General features: G+C 41.5%; 1 protein-coding gene across 3 annotated transcripts in view; it reads left to right on the plus strand.

Moving 5' to 3' along the window:
- The first annotated feature begins 201 nt into the window (after window positions 1-201).
- Window positions 202-19,533, plus strand: part of LOC117331710 (ATP-binding cassette sub-family A member 3-like) — a 31,701-nt gene continuing 12,369 nt past the window's right edge. The window contains exons 1-6 of one of the 3 annotated variants that reach the window (XM_033890554.1): window positions 202-394; window positions 10,402-10,796; window positions 13,571-13,810; window positions 15,611-15,861; window positions 16,825-17,062; window positions 17,436-17,609. In XM_033890554.1, coding sequence (XP_033746445.1) covers window positions 10,490-10,796; window positions 13,571-13,810; window positions 15,611-15,861; window positions 16,825-17,062; window positions 17,436-17,609 — 1,210 coding nt within the window. In that variant the 5' untranslated portion in view covers window positions 202-394; window positions 10,402-10,489. Of the gene's footprint in view, window positions 395-9,207; window positions 9,459-10,401; window positions 10,797-13,344; window positions 13,411-13,570; window positions 13,811-15,610; window positions 15,862-16,824; window positions 17,063-17,435; window positions 17,610-19,533 lie in introns of those variants that run through there. The other 2 variants (XM_033890555.1, XM_033890556.1) reach the window with 2 other exon arrangements.

Consider the following 19,533-nt stretch of genomic DNA (forward strand, 5'->3'; position numbering starts at 1 on the left):
ATAAAGAATTGAAATGTATATACTGTATACTGTGTTATATATGATGAATACATTGGCTAAGTATATCCTATTTGGACCGTGGGTTTGGAATTTGTCAAACCCCTGTGCACGCCTGTCTAGGTAATTTTCACAATGCAAGTTATATTTAGTCCATGCATATATAAGAAAGCTGTATAAGCAAACAATCAGTTGTGTAACCACAATTGCACCCGCCTGTGATACAGTTATCAGTGACGGTCAGTGTATACGGTGTGGCCGTTATCAGTTACTGCCAGTAACACGTCACAGATCACCTGACAGGTCACATTTTCAGGCCATTGTCGGATAACGGAGTTGGCAGTGTTATTATATAGCATTGTCGTGTATGTATATGTACACCTACAGAGCAGCTAAGGTAACCAACCTATTTACTTTGATTCCAATCACTTTGTATAATATATTTAATTTGACTTTAAGACAAATTGTAAAATCGAACTATCATTGTGTAATTGTGAATTATCAGAATGTTGATATGGAGTGGGTAATGTAATTAACCATGGCTTTGCTAGCTACTTCGCCATCTTGTTGCCGGTATGTACAATGAGGAAAGTTTATATACATCTTCTCAAGTCTATCGAATGTTTATCAAACTTTCAAGTCGAAATAACAGCAAAATTAATATTTAGTACCAGAGACATATGTCTCTGTTAGTACATATATCTTAATTATAGAGACGGTTGTTGTGGATATTATCCATTAACAGGTACTTGGTTTATCAGGAGTATTATTTCATTTCAATATCAATTATTATGAACTTACTAAAGGTTAAAGCAATAAGTATGCTTTTTGTTAATTTATTCTTTATTTGGTTGTACTTACCAGAGATTGTCTCTGTACTTACTAACAAACTTGAGGTTTTTGTAGTAAAACCAATGTTTATGATATAATACTCACCACCATATAGATAATAGCGTATCGCCTCCGGCAGCCCATAATTTGCATAACAAAAATGAAAATAAATATCCCGTGAGAGGACCCTTAATGCCCGATACGAACGCACCGCGCATGACCCAAAACCTCACTTCCGCAACCAAATAAATTGGATGAGGAGACGAGGGGAGGAGGGTGGGAACTCTAGTATATGGTGGTGAGTATTATATCATAAACATTGGTTTTACTACAAAAACCTCAAGTTTATTTCAATAATAGCTCACCACCATATAGATAATAGCGAATTTGTCTTACCGTAGAGGAGTCTCCGAGGACAATGACCTCTTGAAAAGACCGCAACAAAGACATCAGTTAAAAACCCCTTAAGGGTCTGGGATATTTACAATAAAACTCTTTAAAAACAGAAACCGCAATGGAACCTCCCTAAGGATTGACTGGGGGACAAGTTACTGACTGAGCAGTGACAAGAGGACCCAGAGAATATAACCCATCTGCATGGGAGGACAGTGACCGCAGATAGAAGTCTGCAAAGGTGTTGCGGCCTCGCCAAAAGGCAGATGCCATGACCTCATCATATGAGGTTCCATTGAGAAAAGCCCAAGAGGCAGATAGAGCCCTGACTTCATGTGCCCTAACCCGAACACTGTCACGAGTCTCTGCAGTAGACCCCTCATAGGCTTTCTGAATAGTTTCACAGATCCACCTGGAAATAGTCTGAGAAGATATATCAGACTGCTTTGCCTTGATGGACAAGAACAGACGAGGTCTAGGACCCTGCCGCCCCCCCTTAGTTTTATCAAGATAAAACTTCAAAGCCCTACAAGGACAAAGTAGCAGATCCTGATCATTGGGACCAGAGACAGCCTTTAAGGCAGGAATCTTAATAGGATCTGGTGAAAAATTGGGAACCTGGTTTTTCGCCAAGAAGGAGGGGTCAGTGAGAAGGGTCACTAGGGAATAGTTTCGTGACCACCTGAGACATGACGGAGAAGAAGAAAGAGCATGTATTTCACTTCTCCGCCTACCTGAGGCAAGTGCAATCAGGAAAACAGTCTTCCAAGAAAGGAACTTAACAGAAGCAGAAGCCAAAGGCTCATAAGGAGACCTTGTAAGAGAGTCCAAAACTAAAGCCAAGTCCCACTGGGGTGTCAAGATTCTTACCTTAGGCTTCTCCAACGAAAAAGACCTGAGGAGATTAGAGAGAGTGGAACATGTTCCAACATCTGAACGACCCCGAAAAGAAAATACATTGGCTAAGGCTGAACGATAGCCTCGAATGGTGCTAGGCGCTAGTTCCCTAACCTTAAAAAGGTAGAGGAAAAACTCCGCTATTAACTGAATAGAGGCACCGAGTGGATCAATCTTCCTGCTGATACACCAACTGCAGAAGACTGACCATCTGGACTCATAGATGGCAGATGAGGAAGATCGAATAGATCTTGTGATGCCATCGGTAACTTCTGCAGAAAAGCCTGCCTGCAAGAGACAGACCGAGATAGCCTCCACGCGTGAAGGTGCAGGTGTTCCGGATTGGGGTGAAACTGTCTGGATTTGGGCTGGCTGAGGAGATTCCACCTGGCCGGAATGGCCAAGGGGAGATCTACCAGCAAATCCAGAAGAGCCGGAAACCAAGGCTGTCTGGGCCACAGAGGTGCTATCAGGAGAACCGAGCAATCGTGATTCCTGACCTTGTGAAGTACCCTGCCCAGGAGGTTGAATGGAGGAAAGGCATATGCCAGAAGACCCTCCCAGCTCAGGGATAGAGCATCTACTTCCCAAGCCAAAGGATCCGGAACTGGAGACACGAACGTCTGAATCTGGAAATTCAGAGCTGTGGCAAACAGATCTACAAGAGGAGTCTCCCAAACCATGCAGATGGCCCTGAATATAGACCTGTTCAGGGTCCATTCTGTGATAACTGGACTCCGTGATCTGGATAGCGTGTCTGCTAAAACATTCAGGTGCCCTGGAAGATGCCTCACTGAGAGGGACAGACCCATATCCTGACAAAGAAGAAGAATCCTGATAGTGAGGGCACATAGCTTGTGAGACTTTGTACCCCCCTGATTCTCCAAATAAGCTACCACTGTAGCATTGTCTGTAGCCAGACAAATGGACTGATCCTGCAGCAGAGGCTGTAGGGACTGAATGGCTAGCAGAACTGCTCTCATCTCCAGCACATTGATGTGTTCCTGGAGTTGAGCCCCCTGCCAGACCCCTGAACGACACTGACCGTTGAGGTAGGCACCCCAACCCGTCATAGATGCGTCCGTATACAGAGTTACTGTAGGGGAAGCTCTCTGAAGAGAGACGCCCTTCAAAACATTGGCCTCCAAAGCCCACCACATGGCCGAGGCCTTGACGGAAGCTTCCAATGGAATCCGAGCATCCCACTCGAGGGATGCAGGTTTCCATTTGGAAAGAAGAAACATCTGAAGAGGGCGAATATGGAGCCGACCCAGGGGTACGACATCCGAAAGGGAATTGAGGAATCCGAGAAGCCTCAGAAACCACCTGACCTGAATATAGTCCAGACTGTTGAGCAGAATAACCAACTCCTTGGCTTTCTGGAACTTGGACTGAGGAGGAAGAACGAGGCCCCGATCCGTAAGGAAACGGTTTCCCAGGAAAATGAAGTCCTGGGATGGAAGAACCTCGGATTTCTCCCGTGAAGGGATAAAACCTAGGCGTAGAAGAGTTGTCAAGACCGACCTGGTGCTGCAACGCAGAGAGACTGGGTCTATATGCAGCATCAGGGAGTCGTCGAAATAAATATGGATATCTACTCCGCGACTGTGTAAATAGCCCACAACCACCTGAAGTAGCTTGGTGAACACCAAAGGGGCGGTGGTCAGACCGAAGGGCATGGCCTTGAACTGGAACACTCTGCCCTGAGAAGTGAATCTCAGGAATTTCCTGACCGATTTCTTTATCGGTATATGGAAATAAGCGTCCTTGAGGTCGATTGAGGTCGCCCACATACCTGGAGCTACCGAAGTCAAGATACTTCGAGGTGTCTCCATTTTGAAGTGTGGCGAGACTACATGCTTGTTGAATGCACTGAGGTCTATAATCGGACGCCAGGCCCCGGATTTCTTCTTGACAAGAAACATCCGGGAGTAAAAGCCTGGAGTCCAGAGTGACCTTGGAAGCTCCTCCACAGCACCCTTGGCTATCAAGGAATTGACCTCGTCTAAGAGGGCTTGAGCCTTCTCTACATCGCCTGGTGGAGGAAAGAAGATAGGGTCCACAGACAGAGGAGGATCCTTCAAGAGAGGAATACCTAGACCCTCGGAAACCACCGAAATTGCCCACTTGTCCTTGGTGAGCTCCTTCCATTCTGGTAGGAAGGAGGATAGACGACCCCCGACGGGCAGATCTGGCTTTGGAAGCTGGAGACCTGACCATGGATCGTCTAATGGGGAGGACAAGTGACAATGAGGAACCGAGGGACTGAAAGAGTCAGGAACTCTGTCCCTTCTTGCTGGGATTCTTCTTTCCACCCCTTCCCCCTCTGTGACTCTGACTGCCCCGACCCCGAGAAGAGTGCCCACCTCGAACAGCCGAAGCTACAGGAGGCTGAGTCTGAGTCTGAGACTGAGTTGTCTGAGCACCCCTCTTAGGCTTACCTGGACGCTGCACCCGGCCAGGTTTAGGCTTAGCCCTAAGCTTCTCAAGCCTAGCTGAAGCCGCCTTGTCATTGTTGACTCGGTCCATGACAGAGGTGAGAATACCTCCAAACATTTCTGAGCCAGACAAGGGAGCAGTCATGAGATCGGAAATGAATGGCTCACCTACAGCTAGTCTGGGCTTCAGAACTGCTGCACGGCGGGCCAAAACAAAATCAGCAAGAACTGCCAAAATGAGCGCGGTTCCATCCATGTGGGCCCGGTTCATGGCCTTGCTGAGTTCAGCCAGAAGCTTAGTCTTGTTAGGTAGGCTCTCCTCAGAATGAGAAGATGCTACGAACAAAGCAGAGGAAAAAGAATCTGCATAAGCCAGCACATGAATGGCAAGACGAAGCAGTCTTTCCATGCGACTATGCTCCTTAGGAGATAAATGAACAATATCATTTGATCTCCCAGGCCAGCGATGGTCTAAGATAAGATCCACCTTGGCTGGAGTAGGTTCAACTGAGGAATTGTGCACAGAATATCGAGAAGGACTAAACCCCTCGATATCGCTAACCCCCAGAAGCAAACCAGAAAGATCCTGCTTTCTATTAGAAGAACCTTTGGCCTGCAGAACCTTTTCAATTTGGGCCAATGCTGAAGAGACCATAGTCCCTTCAGCCAAAGACCTACCTGATGCCTTAGCTTCTGGCTCCGAGGGAAGAAAGGCACTTAAAGTTGAAGTCCTTTCTGGGAGGCTAGAAGCAGAGGGAGGGGGACAAAATTCAACTCCCAAAAGGGAAGCAACCTCCAAACGAAGACTACGAAAGGAATCAAGATTCCTCTCTGCCTGAGATGCAGCCAGACCTAAATCTGAGTCGGGGTTATCAGCCTCAGAGTGAAAAGACTCATGATCTGACCCCTCGGTAGGTACTGATGGGAGCCATGAGCGAGTCTCGGCATCCAAATCAGACCCAGCATCCAACGACAGAGTGTCCCCATCATCAGGCAAAGTCAGCTGGCCAACATCCTCAGTCTCGGACTCCTCAAAATCCATATCCTCAGTCTCCTGAAGATCAGTTTGAGGAGACTGGCCAAAACTGGAGGTTGACCGAGACACAGTCTGGTCTGGAGCCTCCATTCTCCTACACTTAGAAGCAGAAGAAAGGCCAGCACTAAGATGAGAGAAGTTGACTTTACGCTTAACCCTGCTGGGAAGCGATGACCTGGGAGTCTCAGCCAATGTCTTCGAGGGACGGTGAACCCTTTTAGACTTAACAAGGCGTGAGCGAGAAGGGGGGGGGGACCCAACTCAACACCTGACTGATTATAGACAGCTGAGGAAACCCAAGGTTGACCAGTGTAACCTGGAAAGGTTTGACCATACCCAGGGTATGGAAATCCCATAGACTGGGAGGGGCCCCAGTGTTGGCCGAAGCCAGAATACTGGGGAGAAGGCAACATTCCGACACCCGCAGGACCAGGAAATGAATTGCCCCCTACTGGAGACCTGCCTGGCCAATATGGCTGAAAATGGCCAAAATTGCCAGGAGACTGCAAACTACCACCTAACCCGGGTGCAGAATGAGGGTAGGGATAAGGTGGGGGATGCCCTGGAGCACCCATAAACCCCACTGAGCCAGGAGCTCTAACTGGAGGAGGACCAGATAGAGGCAAGGCAGACCTAGGAACCGACGGGTGCATAACCCCGGAACCCAAACCAGACTCAAAATACGGTAAACCAACGCCTGGGAGTGAAACAGAGACACTCCCAGCTCCTAGTGCAGCCTCTCCAGAACCACCGTAAAAACTGGCAGTACCAGCCGGCCTACTGTCAGTGGGTACGCCGGCACCCCTCAATGGGGCCCGGGTCGCATGACTGGCCTGTTCGGTAACCATTCCGCTAACGGAGATGGTACCTGGACACTCGCTCCCTTCGACCTCCAAGGAGATTCCCGGGTGAGTGCCCTTCTGATGACCGATAGAACCCAAAGGCCCTACCGCCTCAGAAATATGTGTGTGAATAGGCTCCTCTGTAGCCAAAGAGTGCCTACCACCGTGAGACAAAATTACTTCCCCTTCAGGGGGTAAAAATGCCTCACTGCCAGGTGGGAGGCTGACAACAGCACCACACTGGACTTTAGGTTGACGTTTACTGTCTGCCCCAGACTTAGCACCCTTATTACGGGCGACAGACTGATGGGACAACACCCTGTCCCACAAAGTGTTTGACCATGTCAAACAGACGGAACACATGTTGTCCCGGGAGCAGCCTCGGCAGGTAGAACAGGTGTCATGGTCATCCCCATCGAGGATGACATGACCGCAGTCTCCTGGCCGAGTTTTTGGACCCGAAGTAAGTCTCTTACCTCGCATACTGCTAGGCGGGCAGCTTCCAGCAAACGAGAAAATCCAGCCAAAAAACGGAAGAAAAATCCACCGATAAAATTACGGAAAAACGTCCCGTACACTGGAAATAAGTACAGAAAAGTACAAAATGAAAAAGAAATAAAACAACTGAGTTGACAAAAGCAAAACGGTAGCAAATAAAGCGAGAAAAATAGACACCGAAGTGGTCTACTAGACCGCGGTACCGTAGCGAGACAGTCCACGTGTGCAGTAACCACTCGACAAAAAAGACGAAATACGACACACAAACGGACTGACAGTTCAAACGAAAATGAAAAACTTGTCAACAAAGATGAGAATAACAAATTACGAAAGCAAAGCAAAAGAAAAACTAATTAAATGCAACAAAAACCCTGGGAAAACGAGCTGTCGTCAAAATCCTTCTGGGATGATGGCTGCCATAAGCGGAAGTGAGGTTTTGGGTCATGCGCGGTGCGTTCGTATCGGGCATTAAGGGTCCTCTCACGGGATATTTATTTTCATTTTTGTTATGCAAATTATGGGCTGCCGGAGGCGATACGCTATTATCTATATGGTGGTGAGCTATTATTGAAATAAACATTTAAAGACTGGCTCTGATAGGGTCAGGATTTGTGTCCCATGTACAATCTATAATCATAGCTGTTGATAGGACGTTAAGTACAACCAGACCAAATCATAACATGTTTTAATCTATAAAACCTTGCCTACCTACCCAGCTCTGAAGGCGACAGCGTTTGGTCGTGAGATACCTATTGTAGCTACGAGAGGCATGTTAAATTGAAGAGGCCATATATCAAGATAGCGAATTTATTACTTATCCACCTAATAAGCGCACTTATGAACGCTTGTAAAAACTAAAAGGTGCACTTAATAAAACCATATAGGGAAAAGTTTCGGTGTGAAATCTGGGTGAAAAAATAACACTTTTTTCCATTTGAATACATGTAATGTAAAATTATGTAGCAAAACCAATCCAGAGTGTTCGACTAAAAGACTGAAAATTCTGTTCGCAGATCAGTGAGGTAAGATAGTTTTTATGTTTTAATTATCACACATATCCTCTTTTCATAAAAATAGGGTGAGGTACATTGCTAATAAAGGCAGTGCGGTTATTACGGCGAATGCGGTAATTATACAACGTGTTTATAATGTTCGAATAAGGAAATTTGTAATATTTGCTTCGATGCAATATCTGGCTGTGCCGTATACGACAATGGCACGAGGCAGACCTCTGTATGTGGACACCTGGATCGGCAATCTCATTACTGAAACTATAATTAGTTACATGTATGTGTTTCCGCAATTACAATTGAAGACTCTAGTACGAATAAAATCAAGTATATGTTCCATTGTATTATTTGTGTAATGACATGTGTATCCCTCAGAGGAAGTGGTATAGGAAACAGCCGTTTATATGATGGTGATATAAATAAACACGTCTTTGTGACGTAGTTAACAAGTGTCTATTGGCACCGACAGGAATATTCCATGATAGCTACCCTGTTGTTGAGGTATGTAGGTCTAATTGTTTATGGTCACGAATGGCGTTATCCTTTGTGTTCTCAGTAATGACATTCGGATGTTTGTATCGGCAATAACATTGTTCGAATTCTGTACGGGTCCTTATTTAATGACATTCGCGACAGTGTATATTGTAGGCCAAATTTGGGCGTATGGGTCCTTGAATGACAAAGACATTAATTGGCTAAGCGTAAGGATCCTTGGATGATGACGATATTTGGCTGTTCGTGTTGATCCTTAAATGACGAAGCCTTAATTTGCTGTACGTGTTGGTCCTTGGATGATGACGACATTTGGCTGAGCCTGTGGTTCCTTGAATGACGAAGACATTCATTGACTGTGTGTGTGGGTACTTTAATGATGACGACTTATGGCTGTGTGCTTGGGTCCTCGAATAAAGACATCTTGCTGTGGGTGTTGGTCCTTTAATGATGACGACATTTGGCTGTGTGTGTGGTATCTTGAATACTGACGACATGTGGTAGTGTATGTTGGTCCTTGAACGATGAAGATATTTGGCTGTGCGTGCGGCTTCTTGGATGATGACGACATTTGGCTGTGCGTATGAGTCCTTGAATGATGAAGATATTAATTGGCTGTACGTGTGTGGGTTCTTTTGTTGTGTGTATAGACGTCTGACTGTTATCGATTGTGTTTTGCTCCTGAGTGTAGTTTCATTCCAGTGGTTATGGCTTACAAAATGTATGACATTAATCGCGATAATTTATATCAAATCGGACGCACAGTTATAAAATGCCATATTACGTTGTTATGGTGACGGGAAATAATCGATAAGAGGTTTTAACAGCTTTGATCGAATAACACATTACTTATATACATGCGTATGTGCTGTTTGTTTACTGGGTTCATCGTCCCATCAACAACCAGGGCCATTTTTAGACGAGATGCCCTTGCAGTAGTTGGTTCGTCATATGGCACCCAGAGGAATTAGGGTAAAGTGTCTTTCCCATGGACACAACAACAAACCTATGACAGAAAACGTTGGTAAATGATGGCATTTATCCGTTTGTGGTAGTGGCGACATTTATCCTTATATGGTAGTGCCGGCATTTGTCCGTGTGTGGTAGTGTCGGTATTTGCCTGTGTGTGGTAGTGGCGGCATTTGTCCATGTGTGGAAGTAGTGGAATTTTTCCTTGTGTGGTAGTGATGTCATTTGTCCGTGTGCGGTAGTAGTGGCCTTTGTCCGTGTGTGGAAATGGTAGTATTTGTCTGTGTGGTAGTGGCGGCATTTGTCCGTGTGTGGTAGTGGAGGCGTTTGGTTGTGTGTGGTAGTGATGGCATTTGTCCGTTTGTGGTAGTGGTGTCATTTGTCCGTGTGTGGTGATGGTGGCATTTGTCTGTGTGTGGTAGAGATGGCCTTTGTCCGTGCGTGGTGGTGGTGGCATTTGTGAGTTGTAGTTATGACATTTGTCCGTGTGGCATTTGTCCGTGTGTGTTGGTGGTGGCATTTGTTTGTGTGTGGTAGTGGTGGCATTTGTGAGTTGTGGTTATTAATAAACTATTCAGAAACATTCATTTCAGCATGTAGTAACAAAGCAAAAGCAAACAAAAAAGCAATTACGAATATTGATGTCGAATGGCTACATTACCTTTTTGGTAATATATATGTATATCCTATATCCAGATGAACCAGAGCACTTCATGAAAGTGTTCTAAATGTCCTTGATGAACCAGAAGGCTATAAAAGTTCCATTTGTGATGAACTCAGCAATTGTAAGATGTTTTAAAAGATATTCTAAAAACAACCTAAACCGTATCGGTTTGTTTAGGAAGTTGAGCAAAGGACCGGTCTGTGCTGTCATGGTTGTGTCCTTGGGCAAAACGCTATCCTTATTACTCTGGATGGCATGCGTATTCAGTGAGGTGTCTCAAACTGAGACGAACACTTGAAAACACTATATAATATTGATACTGTTTGTGTTCCAGATTAAGGTGGAGCTTCAATAAAACAAAGATTGTCCTCAACATTGAATTCGGATCTGTACTTGTCATAGTGTGATACAAATACATCGATATGGGGAAAGCTGGAGAGTTTCTACTGTTGACATGGAAAAACTGGACAATACAGAAGCGCAAAAAAGCCGTGACGGTATTTGAAATTCTTCTACCTGTCGGATTCGCCGCTCTGCTGGTGGTGATTCGTTCTATAGTGAAGGTGGAAGCCATAAACACCAGTACAATATGGCCATCGTTTCCTTTGGTCGAAAATGTTACCAATATGGCGCCACCAGGGAAAACGGAAATCCTCTTCGCACCAAACCAAACTGCTATTATAGATCTGATGGGAAATTTGTCTCAGCTAGTCGGACCCAAGTTCACTGGTATGTGTGGAATGACCTATGATATAAGTTTGTATAACCTCATCTGGTGAGATGAACGAAATTTAATCAGCAAGCAAATGCCATTTCTTTTGTCTTGTTATAAGTAATAAGAAACTGTCATCTATTTGCTAAAACTGTCACTTTTTTACCCCTTCCCCGGTAAAATATTTCTATAGACGAGAACGATATCAAAACAATTTCATGTCGTTTCAATATAAAGGATGGATTAATAATGTAGATATATCATTGGTGGACCTATTAGGAGGATCAGAGTCATGATAATGTAGATATATTATATCATTGGTGGACTTGTTAGGAGGACAAGAGTCATAACAATGTAGAGATATATTATATATTATCGGCGGACTTGTAAGGAGGATCAGAGTCATAATAATGTAGAGATATCATTGATGGACCTGTTAGGAGGATCAGCGTTATAATAATGTAGATATATCATATCATTGGTGGACTTGTTAGGAGGACAAGAGTCATAACAATGTAGAGATATATTATATATTATCGGCGGACTTGTTAGGAGGATCAGAGTCATAATAATGTAGATATATCATATCATTGGTGGACTTGTTAGGAGGACAAGAGTCATAACAATGTAGAGATGTATTAATTAATTGGTGGACTTGTTAGGAGGATCAGAGTCATAATGATGTAGAGATATATTATTTCATTGGTGGACTTGTTAGGAGGATCAGAGTCATAATGATGTAGAGATATATTATTTCATTGGTGGACTTGTTAGGAGGACAAGAGTCATAACAATGTAGAGATATATTATATATTATCGGCGGACTTGTTAGGAGGACCAGAGTCATAATAATGTAAATATATCATATCATTGGTGGACTTGTTAGTAGGATCAGTCATAATGATGTAGAGATATATTATTTCATTGGTGGACTTGTTAGGAGGACAAGAGTCATAACAATGTAGAGATATATTATTTAATTGGTGGACTTGTTAGGAGGACCAGAGTCATGTTTCCATAAGTCTTTAATGTATTGATGATGTATTGATCGCGCAGATGTTACGACTAAATATCGGGACATTATTTAGAGAGTGCTTTAGATAGTGGCCTCAGTCAATGGTAGGGTAAAGGGCAGTTTCAAACTATACGTATATCAGTTACCTGTCGATCCTCTTATATATATTTATATATATATATATACTGAATTTTTCCTTCATATATGGGTGGTTTTATTATCATTAGTCACTTTAATTGCGGACACGTGCGGTTTTTGTCAACAATTGTGTAAGGAATCATTTTTGAGGTGTGTTTCCGAGTACGTACACCTATCCACCCAGCCCGAGCGATAAAATATGCCCACGTTATCGCGCACAGGTTGTAAAAGTTACACAACCATCATTATAGCACTTGTCTCTAACGTCCTGAACACGTGATAACACAAGGACTAGATTTTCAAACCTGTCACATGTTTGGTCGATTTCACAATACATGTACACGCAAACAACATCACATGAATAATTTCTTTATTTCATAATGTCAATGTTAACTAATACGAGAAATCACAACACTGTTAAGGGTCATCTATACACAAGAATAATGTTGAATTTAAAAAAACCGAATAAGTATATACACATTAACATAAAACTAGTTATGTAGTATACCAAAATGTTTGTCTGGAAATGCTTACCGTTTCTTACTTAGAGTTACTTTGAGATAAAATGTAGCAGAGAACAATTAAAAGTCACACAAATAATCAAATCTAAAAACACAATAATCATTAATCATGCTGTTATGTTCACTAGTGTCTATAGCACACAATACGAGCATTTGTATGGATACTTATTTTGTTTACTCCTTGAAATGCAAATGGCGGCTGTGAATAATATTTCATAAATATGGCATAAAGGGAAGCATTTCAATCAATACAAGTGCTCCTGCTTCATAATATTAAGATATCTGATCATAGAAAGAATTATGCTTCAAGGCGAATTGTTAAAATTGTTTCCTAACACGATCTTCATGCTATGTTAAGAGTTAAGAGTTTTTAATATTGTCTATTATGACCGTTTTTGATGTATTGAATGCCTTCATATTTCCCCTATGTTTAAACATGTGTTAATTAAAATCAGATCGTACCCATTCTCCTATTGCGTGCTATAGACACTTGTAAGCACAACAGGAAGGCTATTTTGTGTTTTAGTTGGTATACCCACTCCTACGTATATCACGAGTAGATATATTTTTGTAAGATAACAACTAACTGATTACACCCCGAAACCAGTCCAGTCATATATATTTGATAAATAGCAACATGATCTCAAAAGGTTAAGAAATAGTAGGATATGATATATTTGCTATATTTATCGTAACAACTAAGGCCGGGTTTTCCTCCTTTCTCTCTTATCAGTATGTCCTCTGTGTCATGTCCTCTATGCCACGTTCTAATTTATGACCGGGTGTAATCCTCACGTGACATAGAAAAGGAATGTATTTTGAATATGTGGTTATATGTATATATATAATGATACTTGGTACAATTACGATATATGTATCATTTCCGATCAGACTATATAGTAAATATATTATATAGTAAATGCATTACATTGTACTTATCAGTACATAATTAATATAGTAAATACATTACTTAACTTATAATTGTTTATAACCAAGAAAGGAACATAAAGATAACTCAATCAGTTTGTTGTTATAAATCAATCAATCAATCAATCAATCAATCAATCAATCATTTAGACAAAATACTGAAATGAAATTCGTCTGTTTGATTTTCAAGTGCGAGGTTATCTATCGGCTGAAGAGCTACATGACTATCATGCGAAAAATGGCAAGTCAGTCTGGGCCGCGGTGGCGTTTGACGAGTCTGCAGATTATCGGACATCTCTCCCCCAAAACGTGCTGTATGACCTGAGCGTGTCGAGACTCAAAGATGGAGACAGGTGGCGTACAGCTAACACGTATCCGTTTTTTCGGACTCCTTGGTTCCGCAACGAAGACGCTAACGGAGGAGAACCGAGTGAGTGACTTTTATATTGTGATTGCATGGGTTGTATCCTCAGTTTCAATAATGCAGCAGCTAAGAAATCTTCACTGGAAAACTTAATATCATCCCCAATGAAAATGTATGGAATTTTGTGAACACTTTGGAATCGAGCTTTATTGGCAGCGATACATAACAACGAATCTTATACTGTATTATGTGTTATATATATATATAATAGTGTAAGCAATTAATTGACAGATGAATACTTTATCCGGGTATATAGATACAAAAACAATGCTTACGCAAGGAAATTGGAAGGCGTCAGGACCGCACTATTTGACAACATACCTGAGTGGTATGTGAGGACATGTGTACTTGAGTGATACGTTAGGACATGTGTACTTGAGTTGTATGTTAGGACATGTGTACTTGAGTGGTATGTTAGGACATGTGTACTTGAGTGATTTGTTAGGACATGTGTACTTGAGTGATATGTTAGAACATGTGTACTTGAGTGATATGTTAGGACATGTGTACTTGAGTGATATGTTAGGACATGTGTACTTGAGTTGTATGTTAGGCCATGTGTACTTGAGTGATATGTTAGGACATGTGTACTTGAGTGGTATGTTAGGACATGTATACTTGAGTGATATGTTAGGACATGTATACTTGAGTGATATGTTAGGACATGTGTACTTGAGTGATATGTTAGGACATGTATACTTGAGTGATATGTTAGGACATGTATACTTGAGTGATATGTTAGGACATGTGTACTTGAGTGATATGTTAGGACATGTGTACTTGAGTGATATGTTAGAACATGTATACTTGAGTGATATGTTAGGACATGTGTACTTGAGTGGTATGTTAGGACATGTGTACTTGAGTGATATGTTAGGACATGTGTACTTGAGTTGTATGTTAGGCCATGTGTACTTGAGTGATATGTTAGGACATGTGTACTTGAGTTGTATGTTAGGCCATGTGTACTTGAGTGATATGTTAGGACATGTGTACTCGAGTGGTATGTTAGGACATGTGTACTCGAGTGGTATGTTAGGACATGTGTTCTTGAGTGATATGTTAGGACATGTATACTTGAGTGGTATGTTAGGACATGTGTACTTGAGTGATATGTTAGGACATATGTACTTGAGTGATATGTTAGAACATGATTGGTTTGGTTTGGTTTGGTTTGGTTTATTTTGTTTAACGTCCTATTAACAGCTAAGGTCATTTAAGGACGGCCTCCCGTGCGTGCGACATGTACTTGAGTGATATGTTAGGACATGTGTTCTTGAGTGGTATGTTAGGACATGTGTACTTGAGTGATATGTTAGGACATGTGTACTTGAGTGGTATGTTAGGACATGTATACTTGATAATAAGAGTAAGTCTACCATATTGTATACACAGTTTCTAACCGGATCACCTGCCTTTGATGAATGATGGCGATAAGAAATTTGTAACATTTATAACCTATCAACATAATTATATAATAGAATATGTACTATAGTTACCACAAACCCGTTTCACGAACGTTCATTTACTGAAGGAAACTTTAGCAAAATACATACATAGGGGTCACCATTGCAAAATGAACTTTTGATAATACTGTCTTATGGAAAAGCATACGTAAAGTTCTAAGTGGTCACAAGTTCAAGGGTTTCCATTAAAATGGGTCTATGTGTATCTCGCGAAATGCCTATAAACAGTTGAAATGCGATTCAAAGTCTCGCAGATACTTTAAGTATAATCAATGATGTAATTGATTGATAACTTCTGTGTAAATCTATCTCTCTAGAACATATATATAAATGTTCACAGACTATCAGGATACCGGCTTCCTGCTACTACAGTATCTGGTGGACAGGGTCATAATAGACCATCATGCCCCGGGAAACGATCTGCCAACCTATGACCTTAAGATGCAGAGGATGCCTTTCCCTCCTGTTGTTAAAGACTTCCTCCTGCCAACACTACAGACCAACCTTCCACTCTTCCTCATGCTGGGATTCATTCTCTCCTCCCTACAGACCATCAAGAACATCCTGTATGAAAAAGAACGAAGACTCAAGGTAGTCATTTCATAACAAAATGAATTTACGTTAAATATGTTCTCTGTGTCCGATATCTAATGTATTGATCTCCTAGTCATTTCATCACAAAATGAATTTACGTTAAATATGTTCTCTGTGTCCGATATCTAATGTATTGATCTCCTGATCTATTAATTTATTTTACTATTTTCTAGAAAATCGTAAAAATCACATTAAAAACAAGTATTGTTACACCTTGGGTATATTGTAAAGATAGGAACACCACTTATCATCGGATCCATCGTTATCCCGTTAATTGTTATCGATCGAACACATTAATGCTCTGGCGTCGAGTAGTCTACTTGACTCCTTCCTCGACTTATTATTGGCAATAACGTTGATAATGAACAAGCAATCACAGTATGCATTCTAGCATAGGGATATAGTATCAGATTCAAATTCGTAGGAGATCTAACTTAACTTATGTTTGAAAAACTGATTTTTGAAAATAACTCCACATAATTTGAAGATTTGTTTTATAGGTTTATGTTACTGTTGCACCCCCAATTCCGTACCGGAAGAGGAAGAGGGGAAAACGATATTCATAGACAGCAGGAAACACCCCTATGGATGTACATATCAAATCATAGAAACAAAGAAATAACAAAGAATATACATGCCGATAGGTTATCTTTATTACGATCGATGCGAGGAGCATTAAAATGATGACGTTATTGCAGTGGGAATACTGCAATATCCTAAAATTAGTCGTGTTCACCGAAAGACCAACATTATAAGATCGAGGTACAATGTGTACTTTAGACAGTCAGCTCTTTGGTTTTTAATGACATCGCGATGCAGCGGAATATGTACGATTCTGCTTTAGATTCCCACATTAGTCACCTTTACGAATCGTGCACTGGTAGGTCCAGTCATTTCCCGTCACACATGCTTGTAATGGGTTCCAAGGTTACATACAATTTTCGTTTACCTGTGTTTCAGGAAGCGATGAAACTGATGGGTCTTAGCTCAACTGTCTACTGGCTGTCTTGGTTTTTCAAAGCTTTCGTCTACCTTGCCATCGCTTGTGCCATATACACGATTTTGTTTGCCGTCAAAATTGGAGATAAGGGAAGTGTCCTCAACAACTCCGATCCATCCCTGGTGTTCGTATTCCTCATCTGTTACAGCTCCTCCATCATCTCGTTCTGCTTCATGATGAGCACATTCTTCAACAAAGGTAAGACTTGTAAGAACACTCAGCGTTCTTCACGGAGTTCTTGTTTAATTTGTGACAGTAGCTAGCTTTCTCTCATACAAACGTTATCATCATTGCACTTCCCAAAATTCCTCAAGTGAACGGTTTAACACGTTAAACACTTTTATATTAATTAATGTTTGGCTCGAATTTGATTATCTTTCTCTATTTGTAGCTATGGGTTTATGCCTTTTATATGTGGCGATTTTTAATGATGGAGGTTGCGTATCTCCTTTACTATACAGTGAGCTTCTATTTGTGTAAAGCATCTCCTACTCTGCCGAACCTGACGTGTTGTGTGTACGTGTTCTCAACACTATCTCTTGTCCTGTCACAAGTTTTATTTCTATTGTAGCCAACACGGGAGCTAACGCGGGAGGAATACTATATTTCCTTCTGTACTTCCCGTACTTCTTCCTCACCAACTATTACGAGACTATGACTCGCGGTGAGAAGATGGCAACTTGTCTGATATTCAACACCGGAATGGCGCTGGGAGTCAACACCATCGGAATATACGAGGGAACAGGTAAGGCATATTCGTTGGATTCAATCACTCGGTTAGTACATGGGTTTGTTAAGTAAAGACATACACGAAATATATACAAATTTATTGTTGTATTTTTAGGAGAATGTATGACCTTGTAGTGTAACAACCAAAGAGTTTAGCACAACGACGCAATTTTCCAATTGCATTTATGAAACAATAAACACTGAACATCGTATTCCAATGCTATTTATTCACGCATGTGTAATCCGTATGCACCGATGACCCGTGACAGCATTCTCTCAAAGCGATGTGATGTGACCGATAGTCACATAGATTTACCTGTAATTAGTTCTGGGAACCTTACCTACCTTACTCACTCATACGTACGTACTCAGCCATAGGCATCCAGGAATAGCGGTAGTCGTTTGCGACATTTAGTAAGCAGCCAAATCATTTGTTAACTTTGTTTAACATTTAATAGTTATCGAGCTGACATCAGGGTCACAAATAACTGCTTTACAAGTTAAATGTTGCTACTGTCAAGTTCGAAATCCGGAGACGACTTTACAATTTAAATGTTGCTACTGTCCAGTTCAAAATCCGGAGACGACTGAATGATAAGAACTTAATCTTGCTCTGGGCAGTTTCATGGGGTGATGGATTGAGTTTCTCTTGAGACAAATTTGGACAGGCCATGTTGAATTAATTCACCATCTCATGGAATCGATCAAAGCAAGATTCCTATATATAAAGATATATATACGAATATTCCTTAATAATGTAATATGATACCGTAACACCCTATATATTATCACTGGTGATAAAGAAGAAAGGTTTCACAGCAGTTCAACCAAGTACGAATTGTGTATGTTTGTGTGCATTCACACACTCGCCTACACACGGAAACGTGACGTCACGTCAACCATCCGAGCCGGGTCAGTTTTGTATCATATATCTTCTATTTTTAATGCATGTTATTTCATGAATGGAATTCGTAATTGAAGTCTGAAAGTATGTGTATTGCTGCGGCGTACATGTATGTGCTTAGGTAAAACTATACGCATTTCCTAGCATATGCTCTTAAACCTGTGGGTGTTGTGACTGTGTTTTTCTTTGTTTAATCTGTATTCGGTATGTTTTGTTTTTGTACAATTGTTGCAAAGTTATAATTTTGCTGGTGGTTATGAACATCTAGCTGAATCTAGCTAGTGTTCGATGTTTTCATAGCGAGTCCCTTTTAAGTCCTGTCTTGCCTTGTATTGTTGTGCTGGTATTTTTGGCGTATTATCATATTATGTATGACGCGTTATTTTTGTCAACAACTAGAGTAACTCAACCCGTATAAGGTAACTATAGTGTAACTTGGAAATTAGTCATAGCTAACTCAATATGCCAGGCTAGCTCAACGGAATAATAGAAATATGTACATATCTTGGTGTAATCTAAATATCTGCAATGGAATTCCAGCGAAAGCTTTAAGGTACTCTAGCATACTGTACGATACGATGGATAAGGTGTGGAACTATAGGCTGGCCCATTGTAACTGTTGGAGAAGGTAGCACAGAATAGAAATTGTAACTAAAACTGAACCATAAGTTATCAACCTCAGACCTACATCTATAGTAACTTAACAGCTGGCTATGACCACAAAATCATCGATTTGTCATCTGGCATAATACTGTTTGAGGAGGTTGCAGTTTGAAGACAAGAATTGGTCAAAATTCTGTACAGGTTCTATCAGATTGCTTTGATGCTGTATAATATATACGACCGGGTGATGAACCTTGTAGAACCCCAATTAGCGACTGCATGTGGTCAGAAAGTATAATTATCATCTGACAACGCCCAACCGATATATGAAACTCAATATTTACGGCACCTTTAATTAAGGTTGATGACGTCAATAGAGGGGAAATTCGGTATAGGTTAGATGAGGCCATAGACGTCTGTAAACGTATTAATT

This window comes from Pecten maximus, chromosome 7 (assembly GCF_902652985.1).
Source record: "Pecten maximus chromosome 7, xPecMax1.1, whole genome shotgun sequence".
In the NCBI taxonomy this organism is placed as follows: Eukaryota; Metazoa; Mollusca; class Bivalvia; order Pectinida; family Pectinidae; genus Pecten; species Pecten maximus.